Source organism: Nyctereutes procyonoides, unplaced genomic scaffold, assembly GCF_905146905.1.
Source record: "Nyctereutes procyonoides isolate TBG_1078 unplaced genomic scaffold, NYPRO_anot_genome, whole genome shotgun sequence".
Lineage (NCBI taxonomy): Eukaryota > Metazoa > Chordata > Mammalia > Carnivora > Canidae > Nyctereutes > Nyctereutes procyonoides.
The window spans coordinates 25,057,764-25,082,852 of NW_026575146.1; the positions used below are offsets into that span (position 1 = coordinate 25,057,764).

Genomic DNA, 25,089 nt, shown 5'->3' on the forward strand with positions numbered 1-25,089 from the left:
TAACACAAGTATTTATATTAATTTTCATAAAAATGCACCCATATAGTGCATCTTTACTATGTGCTGTTACATTCTGGTATGTTTTACGGTATTTTATTTTTAAATTGCTGGTTTTGATTCACTGAACTGGCATCTATGACTCTATGGGGTTGGGATACATAGTTTGAAGAAAGGCTAGTCTGACCTTTTGAGTAGATGAGACATAGCAATCTTTTTCTATAGTTCTAAAATTTATATTCCCTGTACCTATCTTTTTTGTCCTGTTTGGATTATGATCCTGACATTAAAAAAAAAAAAAAAAGAGGGTAAAGGGCTACTGTAGTGAATCAGCAGTCATTCACTTAAAAACTGTCCAAATTACTAGTAAGCCCACCACCATAGCCTGTTCTCATTTCCTGGCACTTGGTATAATTAACTTAGGAAACATTCCACATAATTACTTGGCAAACACTTTTGTTTGTTACTGGTATCATTTTATACAGAACTCTAGAACACTGGGTCATAAAAATTTTTAAATGCACATAAAGTGTGCATACCCTTCTAGTATGCTGAAGCTTGTCTATGCCTCTCACATTCACAAATCTCTTCTCATCAATGCTTAATGTACTATTTAGTTATATTTCAAAATCTGAAAGCCCCTTAGAATGGTGCTCTCCTTATGTAGGACTATTAATACAGCATTTCCTGTTTTATGGTAAGTTTTGTGGTATAAGCTTCTCATAAGAAAATTTCAGTACAGGCTTTCCTTAGTAAAGAGCAAAGAACATTTGTATAATGTGTAAAACCAAAGGCCTATTACAACAGTGCAGGAGAAGTAATTCCCCAGTCAAAACAATGTAAAACGCAAAATGGCATCAAGACATGTTTTTAAATTTTTCCTAAAGTTACTTTATAATCAGATCCTGATATTTGTCTCCAAAGGCTTTTAAATAGACTTGCTGAAGAATCATCACAACGTATGAATAAAGCTCCACAATGCAATTAAAGTATGCTTTCCATATATTAAGACAAATTTTCTACCTAAGAATTTTCAGTGGAAGCTACCGTTGCCCATAAGATCTATGAGCACAAAAATGCCTCAAGTTCTACTTTGGTAAAGTGAGATTTTCCCCATTTATCTCAACATTGTTTATTGGGTCCTCATAGAATGCCAGATGATGCCTTTTCCCATTAAATAGAATCTTTCAAAACCAAGATGCAAAAAGATAAATGGGATAAGTTTTAGGAAAAGAAGTGAAAGTAGAGCTTTTAAAATATTTTCTTCGAGCTACAAAAGAACTGCCACATATTTTCTTTGATTTTTGGCAGTAGCTACAAAATTAGCTTGAAATTTATCCTATTTTAGGTACTTTTTTATCAGGAAAAACAAAAACTGTTAGCGTCTGTAGTAAATTTAAATTAATCGAAATTATCATATAAAATACCTGCACTAGTAGATCCAATTCCTGTGGTGAGCACAGATCTTGGTGTAATCTTTGCTGCATACTTGAGGAATTGAGATTTCCCTGTGCCAGGATCCCCAACCAATAAAAGATGAGATTCACCTAGGAAAAAGTTAAGTTTTACATTTCTATGAAAAGACCCATGAGTAAGTGAATTATTTTTAGTATATGTGCTGCCAAAGTGAGCACGAGTAAGTGAATTAAAAAGAAAATGGTCTTCTTGGAATGCCAACACAATTTACATTTTATGCTTTTGCTGTACACTTAAGGTCACTTAAGGATTTAACTAGATATCCTTAGAAAAGTTAACCATCATCATAAATAACAATCCTTAAGTGATTTCTGAATGTGACATTTAAAATCTAAATTAATAGACTGCTATTTATAAATGTTTAGACATATGTTTAACATTTTAAAAATTGGGGCCTTATAAAGTTTCTGATTTTAATCTATTTTTAAAAGCAAACTACTTGATTAAATCTTTCTATACAAGCTATACAAATATTTTATTCCATTTTTATTTAAGTATTTTTAAGTGTTCAGGACTTTATAAGTGCTTTATAAGTATCGAATTGCTATAATTCTAACAGTTAAGTGAAGACCTTTTCATTTTATGAAAATCTTAGTAATTTAATGAAATATCTACTTTAAAGTACTTATTTTCAAATGTAACATAAATGAACATATGAATATCTTGTATGTATTATCTCACTTATCAAATTTATTCAGTAATATTCAAGTATTTTTACCTTAATAGGAAACTCCTACTTAAGTTCAACATTTAGCAGAGTGCCTGCAATCAGCAGGTGATCAAAATATAAAATACACATAAACCTTATTATACTTACTATTCTATACTGTACCGTATGGATTTAGAAATCTTACTAATAGCCTGCCTTGCTTATTAAAATGTCCTTTTAGTCTTTGGTTATTATGACCCTCAGGTGGCCTATATACAGGCCATAATAAACCTACTGTATGCCAGATTCAGGTCAGTTAAATGTGTTAGCCGCAAAAGAGCTTTCCGCCATTTGAACATAATTATACACTTAGAGTAATCTTTGCTTGAATGTGTGACCTACAGCAGCACCTCATGGCAGATGGCACTTTTGCTACCTACCAGCAGAAGGGGAATCAGCAGGCAGATGACTGGGAGCAGCAGTCTGAGAGAAACACACTGACAGTCACAGATGGAGAGACGCTGACTTGGAGACCTTAAAAAGCACTATTTCTAATCTTTTCCTCTTGAAGACAGACTGGGAATCCAATGAAAAACATAGTAATCAAAATGTAATGATTTTATTTTGTGGCACCCTTACAGAATGGAGCAAAAATTTATATTCATCAAAAAACTTAACATTTCTCTTAGTCCTTGGAACTCTAGAAATTACCTTTTGACATTTGGATGTTAGACTAAGTATTAGACAACTGTCAGCTTTAAAAGATTATGGCTGGAAAATAAAGCTCAAGTAATTTTTATTCAGGAAAGAAAAATTCTAGCTTCTCACCTTGTATGTATTAACATTTCTCACAAAGTTTTAAGTAGGTACTAACCTCTGACCCGTGTTCCTGAAGCATCAGTCCTTTGAATCCCACCAGCCAGCACCATAGCCACAGCAAGCTTTACTAGGTACATCCCAAAAACTTGAGGGCACAAGCTAGCCAGTATTTCGTTCCTTCCTAGGAAAGGCAGAAAGGTCAGATGTTACTAACAGTTTTCATGAAATCCTATCTGAAATTTCCCTTCCTATCCTAACTTCCTATAAACATACTCTGCCATCTAAAATGATCAAGAAGACTATTTCCAAATGCCTAAAAGGAGTGAATAACTGTTTTGGCCCTAAAATTCCTCTTTATCCATGACATGATAGGAAAAATCTGCTTTTTAGTCCTTGCTATTTATTTGTAGACCTCTACTTAAGTTTCCATAAATTTATCATACTCTACACAAGGGACAGAAAGCAATCTCCTTTATCCCCTCATTAAGATAATATTATCCCTTTAAAATAACACAGCACTTCTGTGCAGTAATTCCATTGCCTAAATAAAGTGAAGGTGCTTGATCTCAAACAGTAAGTCAGATTGCAGAAACCAATAATTTTTACATACAACAGGTACTCGGAGCTCAATGGAGCTTCTTCAGAGGTGTAAGAGAAGTAAAATCAATCTACCTGTGAGTCAATTCAGCGTTTGTTCTGAACAATTTGGTTAAGTCTGTTTTACCTAGAATAAGTTACCAGGGAATCAGTATTAAAAAGATTATTATAAACTACAATTCTAGTAATCTAAGCTGGAAGTCTTGGATTCTCCTAATTATGTGCTTTTTTTTTTTAAGATTTTATTTATTTTAGAGTGCACGCATCACCACATAAGCAGGAAGGGCAGAGAGAGAGAATCTCAAGACGACTGTGCACTGAGTGTAAAGTTTGATGCAGGGCTCCATCTCCTGAGATCATGACCTAAGCCAAACCAAGAATCAGACACATAACTGACTGCACCACCCAGGTGCCCCTGGTCATGTACTTTAGATAAGAGAGTATCACTGTTTGAGTTTGTTTTCAGAAATATCAAAACATCAAATCTGAGAATCTGCCTATCCAAATATAAATTAGCTATTTCATTCAATCACTGGCCCAATCAACCAGCAGGGGCTCTTAGAACCTATAATATCCTAACAAGCCTGTCTTGAGCTTGTCTTAACTTACACGGAATTCACTGCTGTGATGGTACTCTGTATGTCTACATGCTGCCAACTAATTTGCATGTTTCAGGGACTTCCAGGTTTGTATTAATGTTTCAGAGGTAGCTCTTTTGAGGAGGAAAGTAATCGTGTAAATATTTAGCTAATTATTCCAGTTCCATAAGCTTTTCTGCCAAAGCATTAAGGGAAAGGAAAGGGGCTTCCTCCAGAATTTATGGCCTTAAACACAAGGGCTCCTTTTTGTAATGAATCAAAATTGATCCATTGGCAATACAGGCAATGATATGACCTGGGATGGCAGAAATGGTGAAGAAAGAAAACCATTTAGTAAAATGGGGATCAAAAAAAAAAAAAAAAGAATTAGTAAATCCTGGAAGGCAGTTCATTAATTACCAGAGGGAATCCTTCCCTTTTCCTGAGGTAGAAAACCCAGAGAAAAAAGATGACTATCTGGGATCTAAGCAAATAAGACCTTAACGCAGGTATGTAAATTCTGCCCAGAATCTAGGGATTAACATTACAAAGAAAGAAGGAATAGCCCCAAAAAGTAGGTTTAGGAGTAGGCAAACTGACCTGGGAGACTTATATGCCAGCTTTCCTGAATAAAGGTGGATTTAGTGACTGATATGCTGACAGAAAACATATCCCAGTGGTAAAGAGCACAGGCTCTGAAATCAGGGCCTGGATTCACATACCAGTGCTATTACTTACTACCTGTCTGACCTTGGCAAGTTTCTTAACCTCTCTGCCTCTATTTCCGTATCTGTAAAATGGTTATGATAATGGTATCTTGTAGAATTGTTGAGGATCAAAGGAGTTAATAATTGTATAGCACAGAAAAACAATACCTGACACACTTAACTGTTAAACTATTATATTACTTGTGTTACTTGTACTTATTTCTGATCTCAAGATTTTCTCACAAAAGATATACTATAAAGGCAGATCTGATACCAGAAAAAAATAAAGGGGAAGAACCATTCCCTTAAATTTGCTGTCTAAAGTTCCTTGAATCATGACAGTAGATGCTCCCATGGCTGTATCATGGAAGAGAACGCATTAGAGTGACTGCTACCCCCAACCTTATCTCGCTCCCAAATTTCTGATTCTAGACCATGTTTATAGTGTGTCTATGGCCTATTAGCCCACTCTTGTGGTATGGCCCTCAGTTACCCAATGAAGAGAACTTCCTAGATCTAAGATAACTGAGTCACCCCAAAATGGGTTCAGATAGCCCAGCCCAACAGACTCCATTGCCTACATGTGGGTTTATAACCAGCATCTAAACACCAGGGTCAGAGAATCCCTGAGGTCACTGTAGACTGGAATAAAAAAGCCTTCAGCTTCTAGACAATACCCACAGTATCAGATCTTAATGAAGCAGATCAACCTCTAAGAGCTGAGCAGTGAAGTAATCTCTGGCTTTAGACTAGCCAAATGAAGACACCCTTCTGGATACAGCTCCCCACCTTCACCATCCCCGTCTTCTTCCCTGCAACTAGTACATATATACTTTGATTGGTAAAGTACAATATACTGTGCTTGGGAAACTAAGAGCAAAATCCACTCAGACTAAAAAGAAAAATGTTGCCTCATTTTCTGTCTTAACTCATGTTTCTTACAAGTTCATTATATTTACTTCTTCCTTTTATCCAGTAAATCAGTTGTACATCCATAACTTTCTAATTAAAACAAAACAGGCTCTTTTTAATTGCCAGCACAAAGTATTTCTCATGGTCTGGTTAAAACACTGTATAATACCCTTCCTTCACTTGTTACAGGAATTAATAAGAAGTGATTGTGGTCCAAGGAAGAATCACAGATTTTTGTGAGGACCTGATCCTAAGAAACAATTTTAAATAAAAAAATTCATTTAAAAATATAAATGATTCTTAAAGGGCTTGCTTAATAAAGCCACAATGTGGAGAACTTTAGTTCCTTTTGTACAGATTAGATAAAAGAATGATCAGGAACCCCCTACATACATGCTATTTGCAGTTACAAAAAAAAAAAATCCATCCACAAAATAAAAGCAAACAATTCATAATGAGGCAAGTAAGAACCTTATTTTGTGAATTGGTATCTGTCCAGTTCAGTATTTTATTTTGTTTTAGGATGTTATTTAAGGAGAAAGAACACAAGCAGGGGCACAAGGAGAGGGAGAGAGAATCTCAAGCAGACTCTGTGCTGTGGAGCCTGATGTAGAGCTTGATCTCATGACCCTGAGATTATGACCTAAGCCAAAACCAAGAGTCAGATGCTTAAGTGACTGCACCACCCAGGTGCCCCAGTTCAGTATTTAAGAATAAAGTAATCAATATGAGTGAGACTTGAGGTGAAGTTTATTACAAATAGTCTATCACTGACTTGTTTAATTTTCTCAGAAGATGCCTCCAAGGAAGAATGAAAACAGACATTTAAAGATTTAACTGGTATTATACCTTTGGAATTTTTAAATAAAAAATAGTCCATGAACCCAAAAGCTATGATGTTTTAGTCTACATATTTTAGTGCCATAGTTCTGTTTTTGCTGTGATGACAAAGCTTATTTTTTGCATCTTTCTATCTCTCATCTCTTTCCTACTGATTGCATACTTCAAAATCTTTAGCTAAGGGATGCCTGGGTGGCTCAGTGGCTGAGCATCTGCCTTTGGCTCAGGTCATGATCCTAGGGTCCTGGGATGGAGTCCTACATCAGGCTCCCCACAGGGAACGTGCTTCTCCCTCTGCCTAGTTCTCTGCCCCTCTCTATGTGTCTCTCATGAATAAATAAGTAAAATCTCTTTTAAAAAAATCTTTAGCTAAAATAGGGTGAAGTTGTCTTTATTATCTAAGTATATCAGAAAAGGAATAAAGCTTTAATAGAATTAGGTTTCATAGTAGGATGTGTTTTGCCTATGTATGGATGAATTGTATATTTGATTGGTTAAGGGAGAAAACTGGCAGTACAAGAGACATCTAAAATAACAGAAGTGGAAGATGGCTTGTAATCCAGCCTTGATTTTCCAAAAAGATTTATAACTGAAAAGATTATACCAGAAAAGGGCTCTTCAAAAGGAAACTATGGCTACAAGTACTGATGAATTCTGCCACCCTTTGAATTCAGCCATTGAGTTTTGCAGCATGTAAGGCCCCTCCTAATCACAGACCTCATATTTAACTACTGAATGAAATGCCATTAAATCACAAACCTGCAAAGGGATCACTCTTATAGGATTCCCAAAAATCTTCAAATTCCTTTTGGACCTCCTCATCCATGACGATTCCCGCAGACTGCTCATTATTTACTTGGACGTAATTGGCTTTTAAGACTATCTCCACTTCACAGCGCACATCTTGCTGAAAGGGCTTCCACTGTTGCATTACGACTCCGTAAATAGTGAGATCATCACCTAGGGAAGAGCACCAAGTAGCAGCAAAGTCCAGGAGTAGCATACTGCTTGCTGGGCACAGGCTTGCATGGCAAAAATCCGGAAATAAATAAACCACTCTCCTACACTCAATGAATGGTAAACACTCATCTAGAAAACAATCTGGAGGCAAAGGAACACCACAGATTTCCTACTTTTTCTTTCTTCTTCTTCTTTTTTTTTTTTTTTTGGTACAGGCACTTATATCTGCATAGCCAAAAGCTAAAGTCGGCATTTTTATTTTTCTTAATCTGCACCATGATAATCATACCAGATTATCACCCTTCACTGGAAAAATAACTTATTGGATGATTTATTCATTCTTACTATATTGGATGAAATGTCCATCCTCTCATAATCCCTAACCATACAGTTCTCATTTAAAGAATAAGCAGGAGCTACAGCTAGAAGGTTAGACTATGATCAGTTTGATATCAGGAAAGGAGAGGAGACAGTCATGTGATAACTGACACTAGTTTTAGTTTCTTACATATTAGTTTTTACTTATCACCTTTACTGATATTTTACTTATTGCCTAAAAAAAACCCAGATGAATGAACTAAGAAATAAGTAAATGCCTGTTCTACTTCAAAGCCCTTTTCCATAAACTATGAAAACAGAAGATAAATACTGCCTGTTCCTTCTTGGTTTCTTCCCACCTAAAGAAACTCTCCTATTCCTAGGGAGAATATTTAACTTCTACAGGTTTTCCTAAGAGGTCTTGGGTAGTTTATGGGCACATTCTCCAAACACTTAACATCTGTGATTATTACATACAATTCAGTGCATCAATTAACGGGAATATATGAATGAATGGTTGGCATTCAGTATTTTGGTGTTAGAGAAAAGGGAGCCCCAAGAAGAAAAGATGGTCCTAGTTCTCAAAATCTTGTTGAATAGAAGATGTTGGACATACCCCAAATCCAATCTGGTGTTTATAATTTGTGCAACAAACAGCATCTCTGAACTGACAAGTCTTCACATCCAAGCTTGTGTCAAATACATGATATTTGCTGATGCAAAATGCCTCTCTAAATATCAATAGCAATGTATAATCTGCAGAACTTTTGATTTTCTGAAGAAAAACATTCTGTAAATGCTAAACGCATGAAGAAACTGGTGGTAGCAATTACAGGATAGAAAGATTTCTAGCCAGAAGCAACTTTGTAACAAATGGTGACAAATTCAGTAGGTGCTCTGCATGTGTTTTCAAGATCTTTGGAAGACACTGCTTGGATGGTTTTCAAACCAAATCAAGATAGTGATCATTTACTATATTGTTTGCCCCCCATTTTTAGATGAAAACAACTGGGGTAACCTTTCTATGAGCCCTTAGAACAGTCCTTTACTGTCATTTTAATGGATTATACTTGTTTCTGAATTAGTCAAATAAGAAACAACCTTTAGATACAGCACCCACAAATAATCTGACTTGTGATAATATGGAAATGTAGAGTACTGAAGAATGGCCAAGAGCACTGATCTCCTCAGATTTGGGTTCAGATCCCAGCTCCACAATTCACTTGTTTATATCCTTGGGCAAATTATCTAAATTTGCTGACCCTATGCTTTGACCTACAATAATGGGAATAGTTATATCACGGAACCACAGTGAAAATTAAGTCAGATGATGTTTGTAAATTACTTCATACAATATGTAGAATATAAGAAGCACTCAACAGCTAAATATTAGCTGTTACTATACTTTAATTTTTCTGTAGTAAAAGTTATAAACAATGTTATTTGCAGGAAGCTAAGATTTTTGCTTTTATATAATCTTATCTCTTTGTCCTGCTCTGTCTTCGGCAGCTTATTTACCACTCAGCTACCCACATTCGGACCCACTTCTGATCTCCTGCTGCACTGGCAGTTATCAGGACACAACCTCCAACTTTATTACTCTGCATGTGTCAGACTGGGGTTCCCAACCAGACTGTAAATTCCTGAAGGGCAAGGATTATGCCATTTATCTTTTGATTCCCACAGAGGTTTGTAGCTATGGATAAATGAAAAAAGCACCGTTGACATACTGCTTCCACCCATTATTATTAGTGACATGTGAAAGAAAAATAGCTTTAGATTTTTCACTGAAGAATTCAGTTTAGATGAACTGCATAAAAACATCTTATTTTCCAACAAAGGGTACTTTCATGTTCAGGCTAAGCTTATATAAGCACTACTTTGCTGATCCACATATCATAGGTTTTGATTAAAATCTAGAGTCCTATATGAAAAAAGTACTTTACACAGCCTGGTCCATTCAGCAGGCAATCCACGATCACAGTTATTTTCATGGAGAATCATTTAGACAATGATAAACTGTTAATATATATATAATAAATATATTATATATGTATAAACTGTTAATATATTTGATATTATAAATTTCAAACTATGGGTTGGTGATTCTTGGGTGGATGGGGGCAGTCTTGGTTCTAGATAATGAACTCTTACTTCCATAGGTGTTTGCCTCATCATTTATTTTTTAAAGATTTCATTTATTTATTCATAGACACAGAAAGAGAGAGCAGAGACACAGACAGAAGGAGAAGCAGGCTCCATGCAGGGAGCCCGACGTGGGACTCGATCCCGGGTCTCCAGGACCACACCCCAGGCTGCAGGTGGCGCCAAACCCCTGCGCCACCGGGGCTGCCCTTGCCTCATCATTTTAATGAAATGGTAGCTCAGTAAATATTTCATAAATGAGGCATCTGGAAAAATCTAGTTAGAAAAGGAAACGATGGAATTTGGAGAAATTTTCTGTCTGGTAGGCGAGAACAGGGATGCAGAGTAAGAGGTTAGATATACCTGTTTCTGCCAGGGGACACATTTGTGCTTTGTGTTTTCTATACAGATTAAGGGTGAGTGAGATTAAGGTGTGAGTGAGAACAGGAAATACTTTATAGCAGGGAATGTTGAGGTGAATTAAGAAACAACTGTTGATGCTTAGTTTAAGATTACCAACCATTTCCACTTTCTGACCCACCTTCAATGAAATTTAAATGTTAAATAGCAACTGGAAATTCCTAGGGAAATAGTGAAAGCAACCGTTTTAAAGTTACTTGGAATAAGAAGAGAGAAAGAATAAGCTCTCATATCTTTTTCACAGACAAAGGTCGGTCAAGGACTGGGGATGTGTATTGGAAGCAGAACATGCTGGCTTCAGGGGAACAGGTTGTCATCTGTCTTTTCTAGGGGTAGAAAGAGTAGCTTCAGAGAAGCTGACTCAAGTTTTGCAGTTCTAGACAACCTTTTTTGGATCAAAGTTCTGTAAATCCAAAAGACTTTTAAACTCCATACTAGAGTCTTTAGTGCCTGTCAATTCTGGTAAAAGTTTCTGATTAACTTTCAGATTATTACTTTGAAGGCAATCTGCTTGGTGTCTGAGATCTTTACTGTTAGCTGACCAATGCGCCATGTAAATTTTATAGCCCTAACCCCTACCAACAACTGAAAAAAGCTCCCTTTATTCTCTTATTCTTTTTGCATTATATATGTAAAATAACACCATCACATTGGTTTAAAAAACACACCAAATTTTATTAATACCTCACAATATTTAAATGTTACTGCAGAGACAGAATAGTATTTACTCTCCTGAGCAACACTGATTTACAAAACCTCCCAACATCTTAATTTTTCTTTCTTTTTTTTAAAAAAGATTTTATTTTATTTTATTTATTTATTTATTTATTTTTTGAGAGAGAGAAGGGAAAGGGGGAGAGGAAGGCAGAGAGAACATGAGAGAGAGAGCACACAAGCAGAGGGAGGGAGAAGTAGACTACCACTGAGCAGGGAGCCTGATGTGGGGCTCAATCTCAGGACCCTGGGATCATGACCTGAGCCAAAGGCAGACGCTTAACAGACTGAGCCACTCAGGCACCCCACATCTTAATTTTTCCAATAAAATTCTTCCTTACCACTTTTGTAAAAATAATTTAAAAATTCAATGCAGAACACTTCTATACATAGAAGCTGATATTAATCCTTGCCCTTCCACGGGACTCTTTTTTTTTTTTTCCAGATTTCATTTATTTATTCTAGAGAAAGAAAGAGAGAGCACAAGCAAGGAGCGGAACAGAGGGGTAGGGAGAAGATAATCTCTAGCAGATTCCACCCTGAGTGCAGAGCCCAATTTGGGGCTCAATCCCACAACTGTGAGATCATGGCCTGAGCTGAAACCAACAGTCAGATACTCAACTGACTGAGTCACACAGGCTCTCTTTCCACAGATACTTTTGATTCCTTCTCCCCGGTGAGAAGAGAATAGGCAGGGCAAGATGAGTTGAGATGGGGCAAAAGAGAGCTAATGAGCTGTCTAGTCAGCCTCAAGATCAAAATATAACCAAGAATGACATCATAATAACCCCTTCTGGAGCCCTCAGATCTCCAGAACGGCTCTGAAGCTCAGAGTCTTTGACTTGTCTACAACATTGTAATCATCCAGACCAACCGCCATCATAAGGCATAAGTCACTAACAAGATGCTGTATACCCTCTGCTTGATTGTCTCTGAAAAAAGAAACTCAACCATTATCTGTGTTCCGTGGTGGACACCTTATATTATTAGATATGGAGTCAAAATCTACCTTCTGGAGCTTCAGCCTACTGAAACCCAATAGTATCTTCTGTAACTATAATTCCATCTCTGTATGACAACCTTCCAATTAATGAAAAGTTGGCTGTCATGTCCTTCCTGAGGCTTCTCTGTGATAAATACCCACAGTTCTTTTCAGTATGGTTTTAAGTTCCTTTCAATTTGGGCAATTGGCCAATGAAAACACTGAGAACCCTCAGAGGACAAAATCAGTGTGACTCCGGTAGTGCCGTCACCAGCACAGAGGAAAGAACAATCACTTCCTTTCTTCTAGGTAGCAATAAGAGTACAAGAGCATCTGAGAGAGTCATACGTCTGATCCATTTTACTTAATTCCTCACTAAATCTGCTACAATCTTTAAAGCTGCTGCTGTTTTAGGCAAGCATATACCGAAGAGACTCCTGGATGAAAAGTCAGAGGACTTGGGTTCATGTTCTAGTTCTGCCCCTTATTCTCCAAGTGACCTTGGGCAAGTCAAGTTCTGCATTTACAAAACAAGTGGCTGAACTGGACTGCTAAGCTACTGGCCCAGCTTCTTCCCTGTTATGTATCACCTCCTGCCTCTATGCCAGTTTCTATTCTCAAGGTGAGCAATTAAGCCTCCACAGTCATTTCCCAGTGCTCTTGGGAAAATAAAAAGTGGCTTTTTCCTAATCAGCACTTTAGGACATCTTACATAAGTTAGCAAAAGTTAATTCTCACCAGATTTGCAACTGTCTACTAAATCATCTTCCAGGATAACCTTCATAGATCGTGGAATACTTCCAACAGACAGCCTTTGTACCTGGCAAGGAAAAGCAGATACATTCTGAGTATGCTTAAATACATGCTAAGTATTCAGAAGCTAGCAGTTCTTGAAATTAGTTTTCTATTTCCCTGGTATTATCATACAATTCAATTATGATGGGGATTTACAGAATTTTCTTGAAAACTGTGCCTACTATCCATTTATAAACTAAAACTAGAGTAAAATAAAAACACCATTACAGAAAATATCTCGAAATGTAATCTACCTTGTAGATGGTCAAAATAAACGTATACTCCATGATTAAGTAGAATAACAAAATTACTTATCTAGACAAGACATGTAGTTCTTTCCTGTGCAGTCGTAAGACCTAGGACAAATCACTGTTCCTTAGTGACAGAACCCTGGTTTTAGTCCATGTGGACATGTACCCAGTAAAAAGACTGTATTTCCCAGGCTACTCTGCCCCTGGGTATACTCATATGGTCCTATGACTAAGCTCTGGACGAAGAAATACAAGTAGACCTGCCCGGGAAGACTTCAAGGAAGACTACTCAAATGGAGACTTGGGGTAGATGACTGATGCTCTCATCTGTCCTTCCCTCTCCCTGCTCCTTGACTAGCATACAGCAGTGACAGAGTTGTAAACTACCATCCTGGACTAAGAATAGAGGCCATGTGTTAAGAATGGTGTAGAAAGATAGGAGTTTGAGTCCTCAACACTGAATATGCCTTTAAGTAGCAAGTAAAGGAAAAGCTGGCATACTCTCAGTGTTAAAGTGTCTATGTATGTCTCATTTGACACGGCATATAAAATCAGGCCTAAACCCCAAATCCTGACCACTCTAATGTTTAATAATCACTTAAACCCATTTAATTTTTTTCTCCTATCCCTTAAATACAGCTTATCTGAACTTCTTAAATATTCCCTTAATTTTAACATAATTATTAAGCCATTCTACAACCCTCTCACCAATGTTCTCTATACAGAGATGATTAGGGGGCTTGATGGGATGAGCACTGGGTGTTATGCTATATGTTGGCAAATCGAACTCCAATAAAAAAATATACAAAAATAAATAAAATAAAAAAAATTGCATGACTCTAAAGACTGTATTCTGATGTATGGGCAACACACATCCCATGTGTAATCCTGTATGCGTTCCCTATCCTGGTAATTTGCCCAGAGCTAAAAAGGTTGACCTTCAGCTTCTTCAAAGTTGGTTTTGTTTTTTCATTTGATCATTTACCTGTTCCTGAATTTTGATTTCCTGATAATCTCTACACCTCGCTGGAGATGAAGACAAGCCTGAGAGGCAAGTGAATTTGGAAGAATCACAGCCCTCCAAGCTCGGGCAGGAGGACGGCTGGCAGAAGGTATAGTACTGCTCAAAGTCAGCCTTGACCACAAATACATGTTTGCATTTCTTACACATGTAATCCCGCTCAAATTCCAGGATCTTCACCAGACTTGTTCGAATCACTGTCCCAGTGACAGATAAAAAGTGTCCCACATCTTTGGTTTTAGGGATGTGCTCCCTCACCAGCTCAGGACAAACAGGCAAACCTGATGGAGAAAAACAACAACAAAACCATATCAACTTATTATCTTGGAATTTGACTCCATGGAATATATTCTTCTTATATTTCCTGGCAGAGAAGGTATAATTTCAGGAAAAAAAAAAATTGAGTTTGACTTAAGAAAAAAGAAATCAGATCAACTCAATTAAGAAAATAGAAAAGGATTTTTTAAATAAAGATGATCAGTGGACTCTTTTTAAAAGTACATATCCAGATGACATAATATAACCAGGATTAAAAGAAAAAAAAAAAAGGACTGATTTTCATTAAAAGGGCTGAATAGAATCTAAATACAGTAATTGTAACCTCATTCAACAAAAAAACATACTGCCACATGCAACACATAAAATCAATTGATGACTGAATAAACCACAAAGCTAACTGATAAAGGGAGGGTAGCATAATGACAGAGCCCCACAGTGCTAGAAGGCTATTCCTTTTTTAGGTTCAGAATTCATTAATACATAAATCTATTTCCAAGCCTTGATTACCTAGAGGTTTAACCACAGCAGCACCATTTTATCCCTTAAAAAACATGTTTTTCACCATTAATAAACAGGAAACTTCTTAAAAGGTACAAAATACCAAAGCAAGGAGCTCAATGGGGGAGACTGACCCCAGGACCCTGGGATCATGACCTGAGTGGAAGGCAGATGCTCAACTGAGCCCCCCAGGTATCCCCCACTTACTGCAATTTATAAATTCCAGAGAATCAGGATTGAGGTAGATTTTATTCACCACTCTTATTAGAGTAAAGCACCATGCTTTAGAAGATACTTGAGAGAAAGACGAAAGGCAAGGCTACAAAGTGGGGGGATAGATATGAGAGATTAAGGATACTGTGTTAGCTTTGAGATCAATTAGAGATAAGGGATGAAGAGGAGGGTGAAATTTAGAGTGACTCTCAGTTCTCTGGTTCCATTAACAAGAAATTCTGCAAGCTACATAGTAATCAATCAGTAAATACCTATTGAAAGAAAAAGGAAATACCACTTTTGGTTGGAGTGGGGCACAGAGAGTAAAATCATTACACTTTTCAATCACTGAATTTTCAAGAAGAGATTTAGTATGAGACATTTGATAAGCATGGTGATATTTGGATACAGAGCTTAAGAGACAGATTCTAGCTAAAATTAAGAAAAAAAATAGAGTTGGCATTTGTTTCTACATAGGTGGCAGCTGAAGCTCAGGTTTGGGATAGAGACCACCCTATGAGAGTGTAGGATCCAGGAGAATGTGACCACATCTGAATCCTAAGGAACCTACCTACCACCTACAGGTCAAGTAAAGGAAGAGGCGGCGCCTAAGAAGAGGGAGAGAAGCCACAGCCAGAAAGGGAGGAAAGAGCAAGAGAGTGCTGTCCATGGGGCCAACACTGGAATTTTATAAGGTGGGAGGAGTCAATAGTATCAAACTCAGCAGGGAAATGAAGTGAAATACTGAAAAGTGACCCTCAGTTTGGCCATGAGGCTGTCACTAGTGATGATGGCAAGGGCGGTTTCAGTATGGTGGACGTGAAAGGATGAATAGGAGATTACCATGAAGATTGGATATACTCTGTCAGAACATTTACTTATGAAAAGAACAGTGGATGAAGGGGGACTGAGGGTTGAAAGAGATCTTTCTCCTTCTACAAAATGGGAGAAACCTGAAAGAGAAAATTCAGATAGAATTGCCAAAAGCATTCACAGTCTAACCTACCACCACCCCATAGAGTCCATGCTCCCCCAGGGGTTTGGCCTGATTGGTGACTGACTTTAGAGCACATAGTTTACCCACCTCCCTACCTTGGTCACTTACTCCATCCTAACTGACCTTAGGATGCGGGGTAATGTCTCATGTAAATCAAGGTTTTAATTATGGGATATGGCTGAGCTTTAGGAAAGCTCTAAATCTCTTGAAATTCAGGTACAAGGTTATGTATATACACATACCTGTACTTTCTGGAGAGGGTCCATAACCTTCTCAACAAAAAACCCTGAAGAACTTATTTAAATACTCAGTCCCATAGTTCTATTGGCTTGCATGACTCCAAGAACAGAAGAAACTTACATTGTGGAAACAGTTACTAAATCTTCCTCCCTTCCCCTAATTTAATAGTAATGCCCTAATCTCTCATATCTCTATTCATATCCCTGGTCTTAGCTCACATTCTACAAGGCTTCCTCCAAATGCTTTAGCATGACAGTGACTTTCATCATCACCTACTGACTGTACTGCTCATTTATGGCCTTAATCACATAATGCTTTGCATTGTTCCTTGAACACTTGATATGTGGGTAGGAGACTCACTTCTTGAGATCCTTTTTATGCCTCTCTCTGCCTAGCCCAGTGCTTTAATAAGTACTTTCCCATAAGGAGAAAATTAATGAATAAATGAGACAGGGGAATGGCCTTCCCTCTCTCTCTAGCCTCACCTTTAGCAAATGTGGCCTCAAATTTCCCAGTCCAGAACAAAATGCTTGATTTTTCTGTGCAGAGATGGACTTTACACCTCCGTACCTTTCCTTAGGCACTTTACTTGGTCTGGCAAACTCTCTCCAGTTCACTCAGCCAGGAAAGTACATTTGAGTTTTCCTTTCTACAAGAAAACTTCCCCAAGCCCAGGCTAGCACCCACAACAAAACAAATGGAGTAAGCAAGCAAAATGGTCAAATGAATATGCCATTGTATAAATAATGCCTTTTATGTCTAGAGAAATCTACTGCCAGAGTAAAAACGAAGGTTCGAGAGACACCCATCCATTCCTTGCAAATGATAACCCTGGCCGATGCAAGCTGGGTCATGGCAAGTCTACACAAACTGGTTTTATTTCAGTCAACATAAGGAGATGTGCTGGAGAGATATTACACACTTGCGAAGAAGGCAGGTGGGAGGTGGAGGAAGGTAGGACTCAGTTCCAAGGGTCTCACATATGCTCACCAACCCTTTCTGTGTTATTCTAGAAGTGTAGCCAGGATGAATGAACTCCCTGCTGCTCACCCCCAGCAACGGTCCTATGTCTAACACAAGTACAATGTCTCTGAAGGAAAAACTATGTAAAGATTACAACCAAATTTTCTAAGAAAACCTGCTTTCAATTATCCTCTCTACTTTTACAATACAGGGCAATATATCACTTTTAATGTTCTTGACTGGAAACAAAAGAGCAATTTACATTTTACTGAATCATGTACATAGTACCTGTTAGGAGAAATTTGCTTTTTTTTTTTTTTTTTTTGAGCAAATGTGTCTAACATATGACAGATTAAGTGATTATTTTGTTTTTGTTTTTTTTTTAGGTGATTATTTTGTAAAGTAACTGTATTAAAAAGATAATAAAGGTGAGTATATTTCTGGGTCATCAGATTCTTTTCATTTCAGAACATTATGATTTTTAGATAAACAAAATATAAAGGCAACAAAATGTTAGCAAAACGGACCATATAACAATCAAAATTTTAATACTAAAAAGATACTAAGAGACAATGTTTTGATGGAAATGTCAGTGTATGTTAATCTTTCTGTCTTACTATCTATGTTACTAAGTATGTTCTTCAACTATACCAGTGAAGGGGTGGTGGTAGTGGAGTGTGGCGGACATCAGGTGCTAAGCCACCATTAGTGAACACAAAAACCTTTACCATTCCCTGATTCATTCAATGATCAAGAACAAAAAGAAATTTTGGAAATAGTTTGTGATCTGTCCATATCTATGCTAGTGATATGTCCATATCAATGATTTTAGGCCCCTGGTTTTCAGCATGTAGTTCCTGGAACAGCAGCATCAGCATCACCTGGGAGCTGTTAGAAATGCAAATTATTGGGCCCCAGGCCAGACTTTCACAATTAGCATCTCTTGTGGGTGGGGCCTGTCAGTGTTTTAACAAGCCCTACAGTTGATTCTGATTGCCATTAATGTTTGAGAACACATGAATGCTACTTTTTCCTTCTCATTTAGTTTGATGCTATCTGGGTATTAGAACACCTTTCATCAAAACCACGGAAAAGGTAAGTAAACTTTAGTCTAATAAAAATCCCAGAAGAGAAAGAGCAATGTATATCCTAGAAAGACAACTGGAAAATGTCTTAGGTTCCTAAGGAGCCTGAATCACAGAGGCAACCTATGTTTTCATAATTGAATGCCTTGCCTGGAGTCCATGATGAAGGTGCAATATAACTAAAACCAGATTATTTCCATCCCTGGTTCATTCTGCCTGGGACACCTCTATCCTTGCCTTACCCTCTCTTCTTGAAATCTCCAGTGAATCTGCTAGAATTCATTCCCTCTTCTGCTAGCACATATCCTGAGTGAGGCACAAATCATATAACATAAAAGCTGCCACTAAGCTCCTTTATTATTAAGTTTAATATACAATAGGCCATGTATCTTTGGGCATACATACACCAATTGTTAAATATTTGACATAATATGTTTGTAGGATGAATATACCATGGTAGTAACATAATTTGTAATTTACTTTTTCAGAGAAGAATTGGGGGAAAAAAATAGGCTAAATTTACCCAAAACCAATAGGGTCACCTAGGCAGGCAAAATTTTGGTATTTAAACTGAACATGGAAAAATATCTAAACATAAGGATAAGGACAGCCTAAAACCATTCCTAAGTGCCATTTCAATAACATTAACTAAACCCTCTTTTAACAACATTTTTGCAACATTATTATAAGGAAACATTTAGGGATCCCTGGGTGGCGCAGCGGTTTGGCGCCTGCCTTTGGCCCAGGGCGCGATCCTGGAGACCCGGGATTGAATCCCATGTCGGGCTCCCGGTGCATGGAGCCTGCTTCTCCCTCTGCCTCTGTCTCTGCCTCTCTCTCTCTCTCTCTCTGTGTGACTATCATAAATAAATAAAAATTAAAAAAAAAAAAACAAGTGTTCCTTAAAAAAAAAAATAAGGAAACATTTATTCTTGATCCTACCAAGAGATGATCTAGTGTCCTGTCGCTTAAAGATTTATAATATTCATAATTTTATTCTAGATAAAATACTACTTTTTTTCAATGAAATCAAATGTATGGTCTTTTGAGGGATCTTAATTGGTCCCCAAAGAGTTGTACTATACTGATTCATCTTTTTGGAATCATAAAAAGCATTTTTGTTGATTACAAATCCCCACCTTTCTGAAATTACTATATATATTTTTGACATGTTCTATATTTTTAAACAAAATGATATATGTGTTCTCCAACTTAATCTGCAGTAATTCAAAGATAGAGCTTTGCTACAAGCTGACTGCTCCACTGGAGCATCTAAAAATTAAGGTACTTACTCTGTCATTCATTCAACAAAAATTGAGTGCCTAATAGGTGGCCAGCATAATGCTAAACTTGATATATAAAAACAATAAATTCCCTAAAATAGTTTTGAAGATTACAGGGTAGAATCTACCACTTTTCAAGTTCTTTGTGGTATCATTTTTTTTGTTAGTAGTTCAAAAACTTCTGAATTACAATTTTATACACACATACCCATGTGTGTATATGTGCATATTAACATACTGTCACCTACATTCTCTTTCCCCTCAGATGGAATGGCTAGTATCCCAGCCTTCCAAAGGTCCAGAGGAAACAGTTTAAAACCATTACTTTGCTCTAAAAGTGACCATCAACTATATAGTAGATATATTTTTAAGTATAAATATCAATTATTTCTTAGTGCTCTGAATTCAGTGTGTTAGAATCTCTTCAAACATTCCTGGAGAGTAAGTGGCAGTAAAATCCGTAAGTGATTCACCTGATATCCGGGCATGAAGATTCTGCTTCATAGAGGCACCCTCAGGCTGAGAAAGGGACTGGAGAATTGTCAAGGCTGATCTTCGCAGAGCACTATCAAACACTGTTAGTACTTCATTCGGGAATGCATTGAAATATTCCCCAATTTCCATGTTGGTTTCAAAAAGGGTCATGGCATTAACCACAACTGGATAATGAGCATCTTCATCTCTTTCCTTCAAGATTAGAAGAATATCATTCTTATGGTATTCCGAAACATAGGACTCAAACACTTGACCAACCAGTGTGACTTGATCACTATTCATCTTGAATCTAGGTGACTAAAGAAAAAGACTATATTATATCTCTGATATTGCAGACTTAGACAAAAATTAACAAAAAAGATTGGCCGTATACTTTTGATATAGCAGACTCAGACAAGTTAAAAAAAAAAAAAGTCTGACTGTAAATTGTTATGGGTCCCACCATAAACTGAAAATATTATCTGAATTGAACTCTTAATTAGATCTGCATTACTTGTTATAATCACTTAGTAAATGTATTTTTTAAGAAAGGGAAGTCAAACCAAAGAATTATGTTGGTACTGATCACTGAAATCCACATGGTCCAATGCCTTTTCCGTATCTCTTCCCCAAACTTCCTCATTAACCCTATGATATGTTATGTAAAAGGCCCTTCTCTTTTCTTTAACCACACTCTATATACACATTTGCTCTCAAGTGTAAAATCTTAAACAGCAGTCTTTTGGCTAAAGTTTCTTCCAGTAGACTTCTTTGCATGTGTCCAGATTCTAGGTTTTATCCAAAGAACGTATCTTCGCCTCTCTCTTTGACTCTCGCTCATCACACATATTCATGTGTTTTCTGCTACATAAATGGAACATACATGGATAGCCAGTTCTGACTTGAATAGCTAACAAATTGCTTCTGAAATTTACATTTTGAGGTGAATTTGCTTCCCATTTTCTCTATGTAACCTAGGAAACCTTTGGCCTTAGCAAAAACAGCTGTCAAAGAGTATAAACTAGATAATTAAACTGAAGGAAAGGAAATAAATGATAACTAGGATTGAAAGTAAACATATTATTTTTTAAAATTTATTTATTCATGAGAGACACACAGAGAGAGAGAGAGGCAGAGACACAGACTCAGGGAGAAACAGGCTCCATGCAGGGGGCCCGATGTGGGACTCGATCCTAGGTCTCCAGGACCATGCCTGCCACTGAAGGCGGTGCTAAACCGCTGAGCCACCGGGGGCTGCCTGAAAGTAAACATATCATATTGTATTCACCTCTCATTCCCCTAGTAATATATATATGTGTGTGTATTTTTAAATTTTCACCTACAGATTAAAAGGGCCGAGCTTCATTCTACTTTCATGTACACAGACATCAATCATGTTCAGGGTACTATTTTGGGAAATAAAAAGCACAATAAAATATCCTTAATAGCCTCAGAGAAAAACCAAGGGCCAGATGAAATGAAACAGTGCCCTAACAGTGGTAAAAATGCAATATGAATAGGAGCACAAAGGAGAGAAGGATTAAATTTAAGTGGATTGACAATCCCAGATGTGGCAATGGGCAGTTCCAAATAAACTGCTGAAATCAATCATCTAAGAAACTCTTACTTGGGTTGGAAACAGAAACTGGAGGACAAACGTACTTTGACTTATTTATTTTGACTTACTTCATTCAACCAAGAGTTTTGTATTCAGTTCAACAAACGGGTGATAAAAGACTTACAAAGTTCACATTTCCGCATCCTAACTACATGTTACAAAGGCTACTTATTAGCAATATTTTGCCTTTTCTGGGAACCAACTATTGGAGAAGATGTGGAAGGAGTAAAGGGGGGGTATGTATCATAGACCAAGAAGTCTCACAGTTACAGGATGCCAGTGTGAGCCTGACAGACCAGTATGTGTATATCCGGAGAAGTGAGAGAGAGCAAATTACGGCCACTGCATTGATAAGTAAATTGTTCTGATTAGATAACATAAATCCAACCAAGCGTAGAGCAGAAAAACTACTTAGAAATAAGTAATCAGGGGAATCCCTGGATGGCTCAGCGGTTTGGCGCCTGCCTTGGGCCCAGCGCGTGATCCTGGAGTCTCAGGATCGAGTCCCACGTCGGGCTCCCTGCATGGAGCCTGCTTCTCCCTCTGCCTCTCTCTCTGTGTGACTCTAATAAATAAATAAAATATTAAAAAATGAAAAAGAAAACCTAACCGGACTCCCAAGAGTTGCTGCTACAAGAGACTCTCGAAGGTTCTATAAATGCATAGTAAATTCGGAGCCCCAAGTTTAGCAACTTAAAAGACAGCTCCACATGGGGCAGAAACGGGGGTGTGTGTGGCTGCAGAATTCGTGGCTCAAGCTAAAGCCAGATTACATTCGCCTACGGCTTTCTGAAAGGGAAGCTTTAAAAAAAAAAAAAAAAGATTCCCTTTCAAAAATCTGTGTACAAGCGCTCCTAGCCCCAAGAACACGCCCCCCTACGGTCGTACAACTGCTCTGAAGCTCCCCGTCCTTTCACTCGTGGAGCTTCCGAGCCGGAACCGCGAGGACGAGCGAGCGGCTGCGGCTTCGGGGCCACCTGAGGCGCCCACCGGGCCCCGAGGCGACCCCAGCCGGAGCACCGCGCGCCCCCCGCCGGGCGCCCGCCGCAGCCCCGGGCCACGCCCCCTGCCGCTCGCCGGCGGCCCGCGTCTCTCGGGCGCCGCCTTCCCGCCCGCCCGCCCGCCCGCCCGCCCGGCTCCCCGCGGGCGCTCGGCGGACGGAGCAGGCTCGCCCTCGGAGGGGGCGGCTCTCCGCGCTTCGGCCTCGGGACGCGCGCGGCCCCCGCCCGGCCGGCCCCCGGCAGGGCCCTGACGGGCAGCGCGGCCGCCCCAGCCACCCCCGAGTTGAGGAGTTTGGGAACTACCCAGATGTGGGCGACACTCGGGACCGGCTGCGGGAGGGCCGGAACGGCGGGGACGCCGACTCGGGGCCGCGGCTGTCACTTACTGGCGGAGACGCAGTGTCGGCGGGCACCGGGAACACGGCGCGCCCGAGGCCGACGGGCGCCCAGGGCTCGGGCCTGGCGCCGGGGGCTCCCGGAGGCCGCTGGGGGCGGGGCGGGGCGGGCCGCGGGGGCGCGCAGGCTCCGACGGGGCCGCCTCGCGCCCGAGCGAACTAGGCGCCGCGCCGGCTCCTCGGCCGGGCCCGCGTCCCCGACGGACGCCGAGCCGCGCGCCGCCTCAACTTCGCCGCTCAGGCGGCTCTTCCGGGTGGAGGGGCGGGCGGGCGGGCGCGCGCTCCGCCTGGGGCCGCGGGACGCGAGGGGGCGGGGCCGGGGCGGGACCCGAGGACTTCCGGGGCGGGGCCAGGCCGCGCCTCCCGCGCAGGTGGAACCGGAGGACACGGGCTGACCGTGCGGTGGCTCACAGGTGGCCTGTGCGGTTCCCGCTTTTGGTCCTGGAACTCCGGCAGACGCAGGGTGGCAAGGGGTTTCTGCTGTGTTTTCTTCTAGAAGTTTTAGGAGGACGGTACGGAGTTCCCATATACCCCGCCCCCCGCCCCGTAAACCGAATTCCCCGCACGCCCAGGGGCAACATACTTTCCCCGGAGGGGAGCCTTCGTTACTACCGGGGAGCGCGTATTGAGATCATCCCCCAGAGTTCGTGGTTCTTCGCAGTCTCGTTCACTCGTGGTGGTGTACCTCCTATGGGTTTTAACAGACGCGGCGTAGTAACAGGTACGTAGTGACGGTAACAGGTACCTGCGTAACAGGTACACAGCGCGGTGGTCGGGTAACGCAGAAGACTTTCACTGCCCTGAAAAGCTGCTGTCTCCATCCCTCTCTCTCACCGCATCTCTAGCAACGGCTCATCTTTTTTACCGTTTCCATCGTTTTTCCTTTTGCAGGATGTCATATATAATTGACTCAAATAGCAGGTTTGAACTGTAGGGTTCCACTTACACATTTTTTTTTACAGTACTGTAAATAGATTTTTCATGATTTTTTAATTTTTAAAAATTTTTAAAATATTTATTCACTTGAGACACGGAGATACCGAGAGAGAACGTGAGAGCAGAGGGAGAGGGAAAAGCAGACTCCCCACTGAGCAGGGAGCCCGACGTGGGGCTCGGTCCCAGGACTCCGGATCGTGACCTGAGCTGAAGCCAGACTCTCAACCATCTGAGCCACCCAGGAGCCCCTCTTTCCTTTTTTTTTTTTTTTTAATATATATTTTATTTGTTTATGAGAGACACACACAGAGAGAGAGTCAGAGACACAGGCAGGGGGAGAAGCAGTCCCCATGCAGGGAGCCCAACGTGGGACTCTTATCCCTGGACTCCAGGATCACGCCCTGGGCTGAAGGCAGCGCCAAACCGCTGAGCCACCCAGGCTGCCCCCCTCTTTCCTTTTTTTAAAGATTTATTTAAGAAATCTCTATACCCCGGGGATCCCTGGGTGGCGCAGCGGTTTGGCGCCTGCCTTTGGCCCAGGGCGCGATCCTGGAGACCTGGGATCGAATCCCACGTCGGCCTCCCGGTGCATGGAGCCTGCTTCTCCCTCTGCCTGTGCCTCTCTCCCTCTCCCTCTCTCTCTCTCTCTCTCTCTCTCTCTCTCTCTCTCTCTGTGACTATCATAAATAAATAAAAAATAAATAAAAAATAAATCTCTATACCCCACCTGGGGCTGGAACTCATGATCCTAAGGTCAAGCATCCCTGGTGCTTCTGAGTCAGCCAGGCACCCCTCCTTATTTATCCTTACGATTTTTAAAGTAACGTTATCTTTTCTCTAGTTTACTGTAATAATACAGTATATAATATGTATTAATAGTTTATGTTGCCACTAAGGCTTCTTGTCAACAAGCCATTAGTAATTAA

General features: G+C 39.7%; 1 protein-coding gene across 4 annotated transcripts in view; it reads right to left on the bottom strand.

Annotated features, from left to right (window-relative positions):
• Positions 1-23,323, bottom strand: part of MCM9 (minichromosome maintenance 9 homologous recombination repair factor) — a 92,137-nt gene extending 68,814 nt beyond the window's left edge. The window contains exons 1-7 of one of the 4 annotated variants that reach the window (XM_055310050.1): positions 23,219-23,323; positions 20,213-20,531; positions 14,146-14,462; positions 12,853-12,934; positions 7,335-7,535; positions 2,997-3,122; positions 1,425-1,544 (exon numbers count right to left, since the gene is read on the bottom strand). In XM_055310050.1, coding sequence (XP_055166025.1) covers positions 1,425-1,544; positions 2,997-3,122; positions 7,335-7,535; positions 12,853-12,934; positions 14,146-14,462; positions 20,213-20,516 — 1,150 coding nt within the window. In that variant the 5' untranslated portion in view covers positions 20,517-20,531; positions 23,219-23,323. Of the gene's footprint in view, positions 1-1,424; positions 1,545-2,996; positions 3,123-7,334; positions 7,536-12,852; positions 12,935-14,145; positions 14,463-20,212; positions 20,532-22,719; positions 22,783-23,218 lie in introns of those variants that run through there. The other 3 variants (XM_055310049.1, XM_055310052.1, XM_055310051.1) reach the window with 3 other exon arrangements.
• Between the last annotated feature and the right edge of the window lie 1,766 nt (positions 23,324-25,089).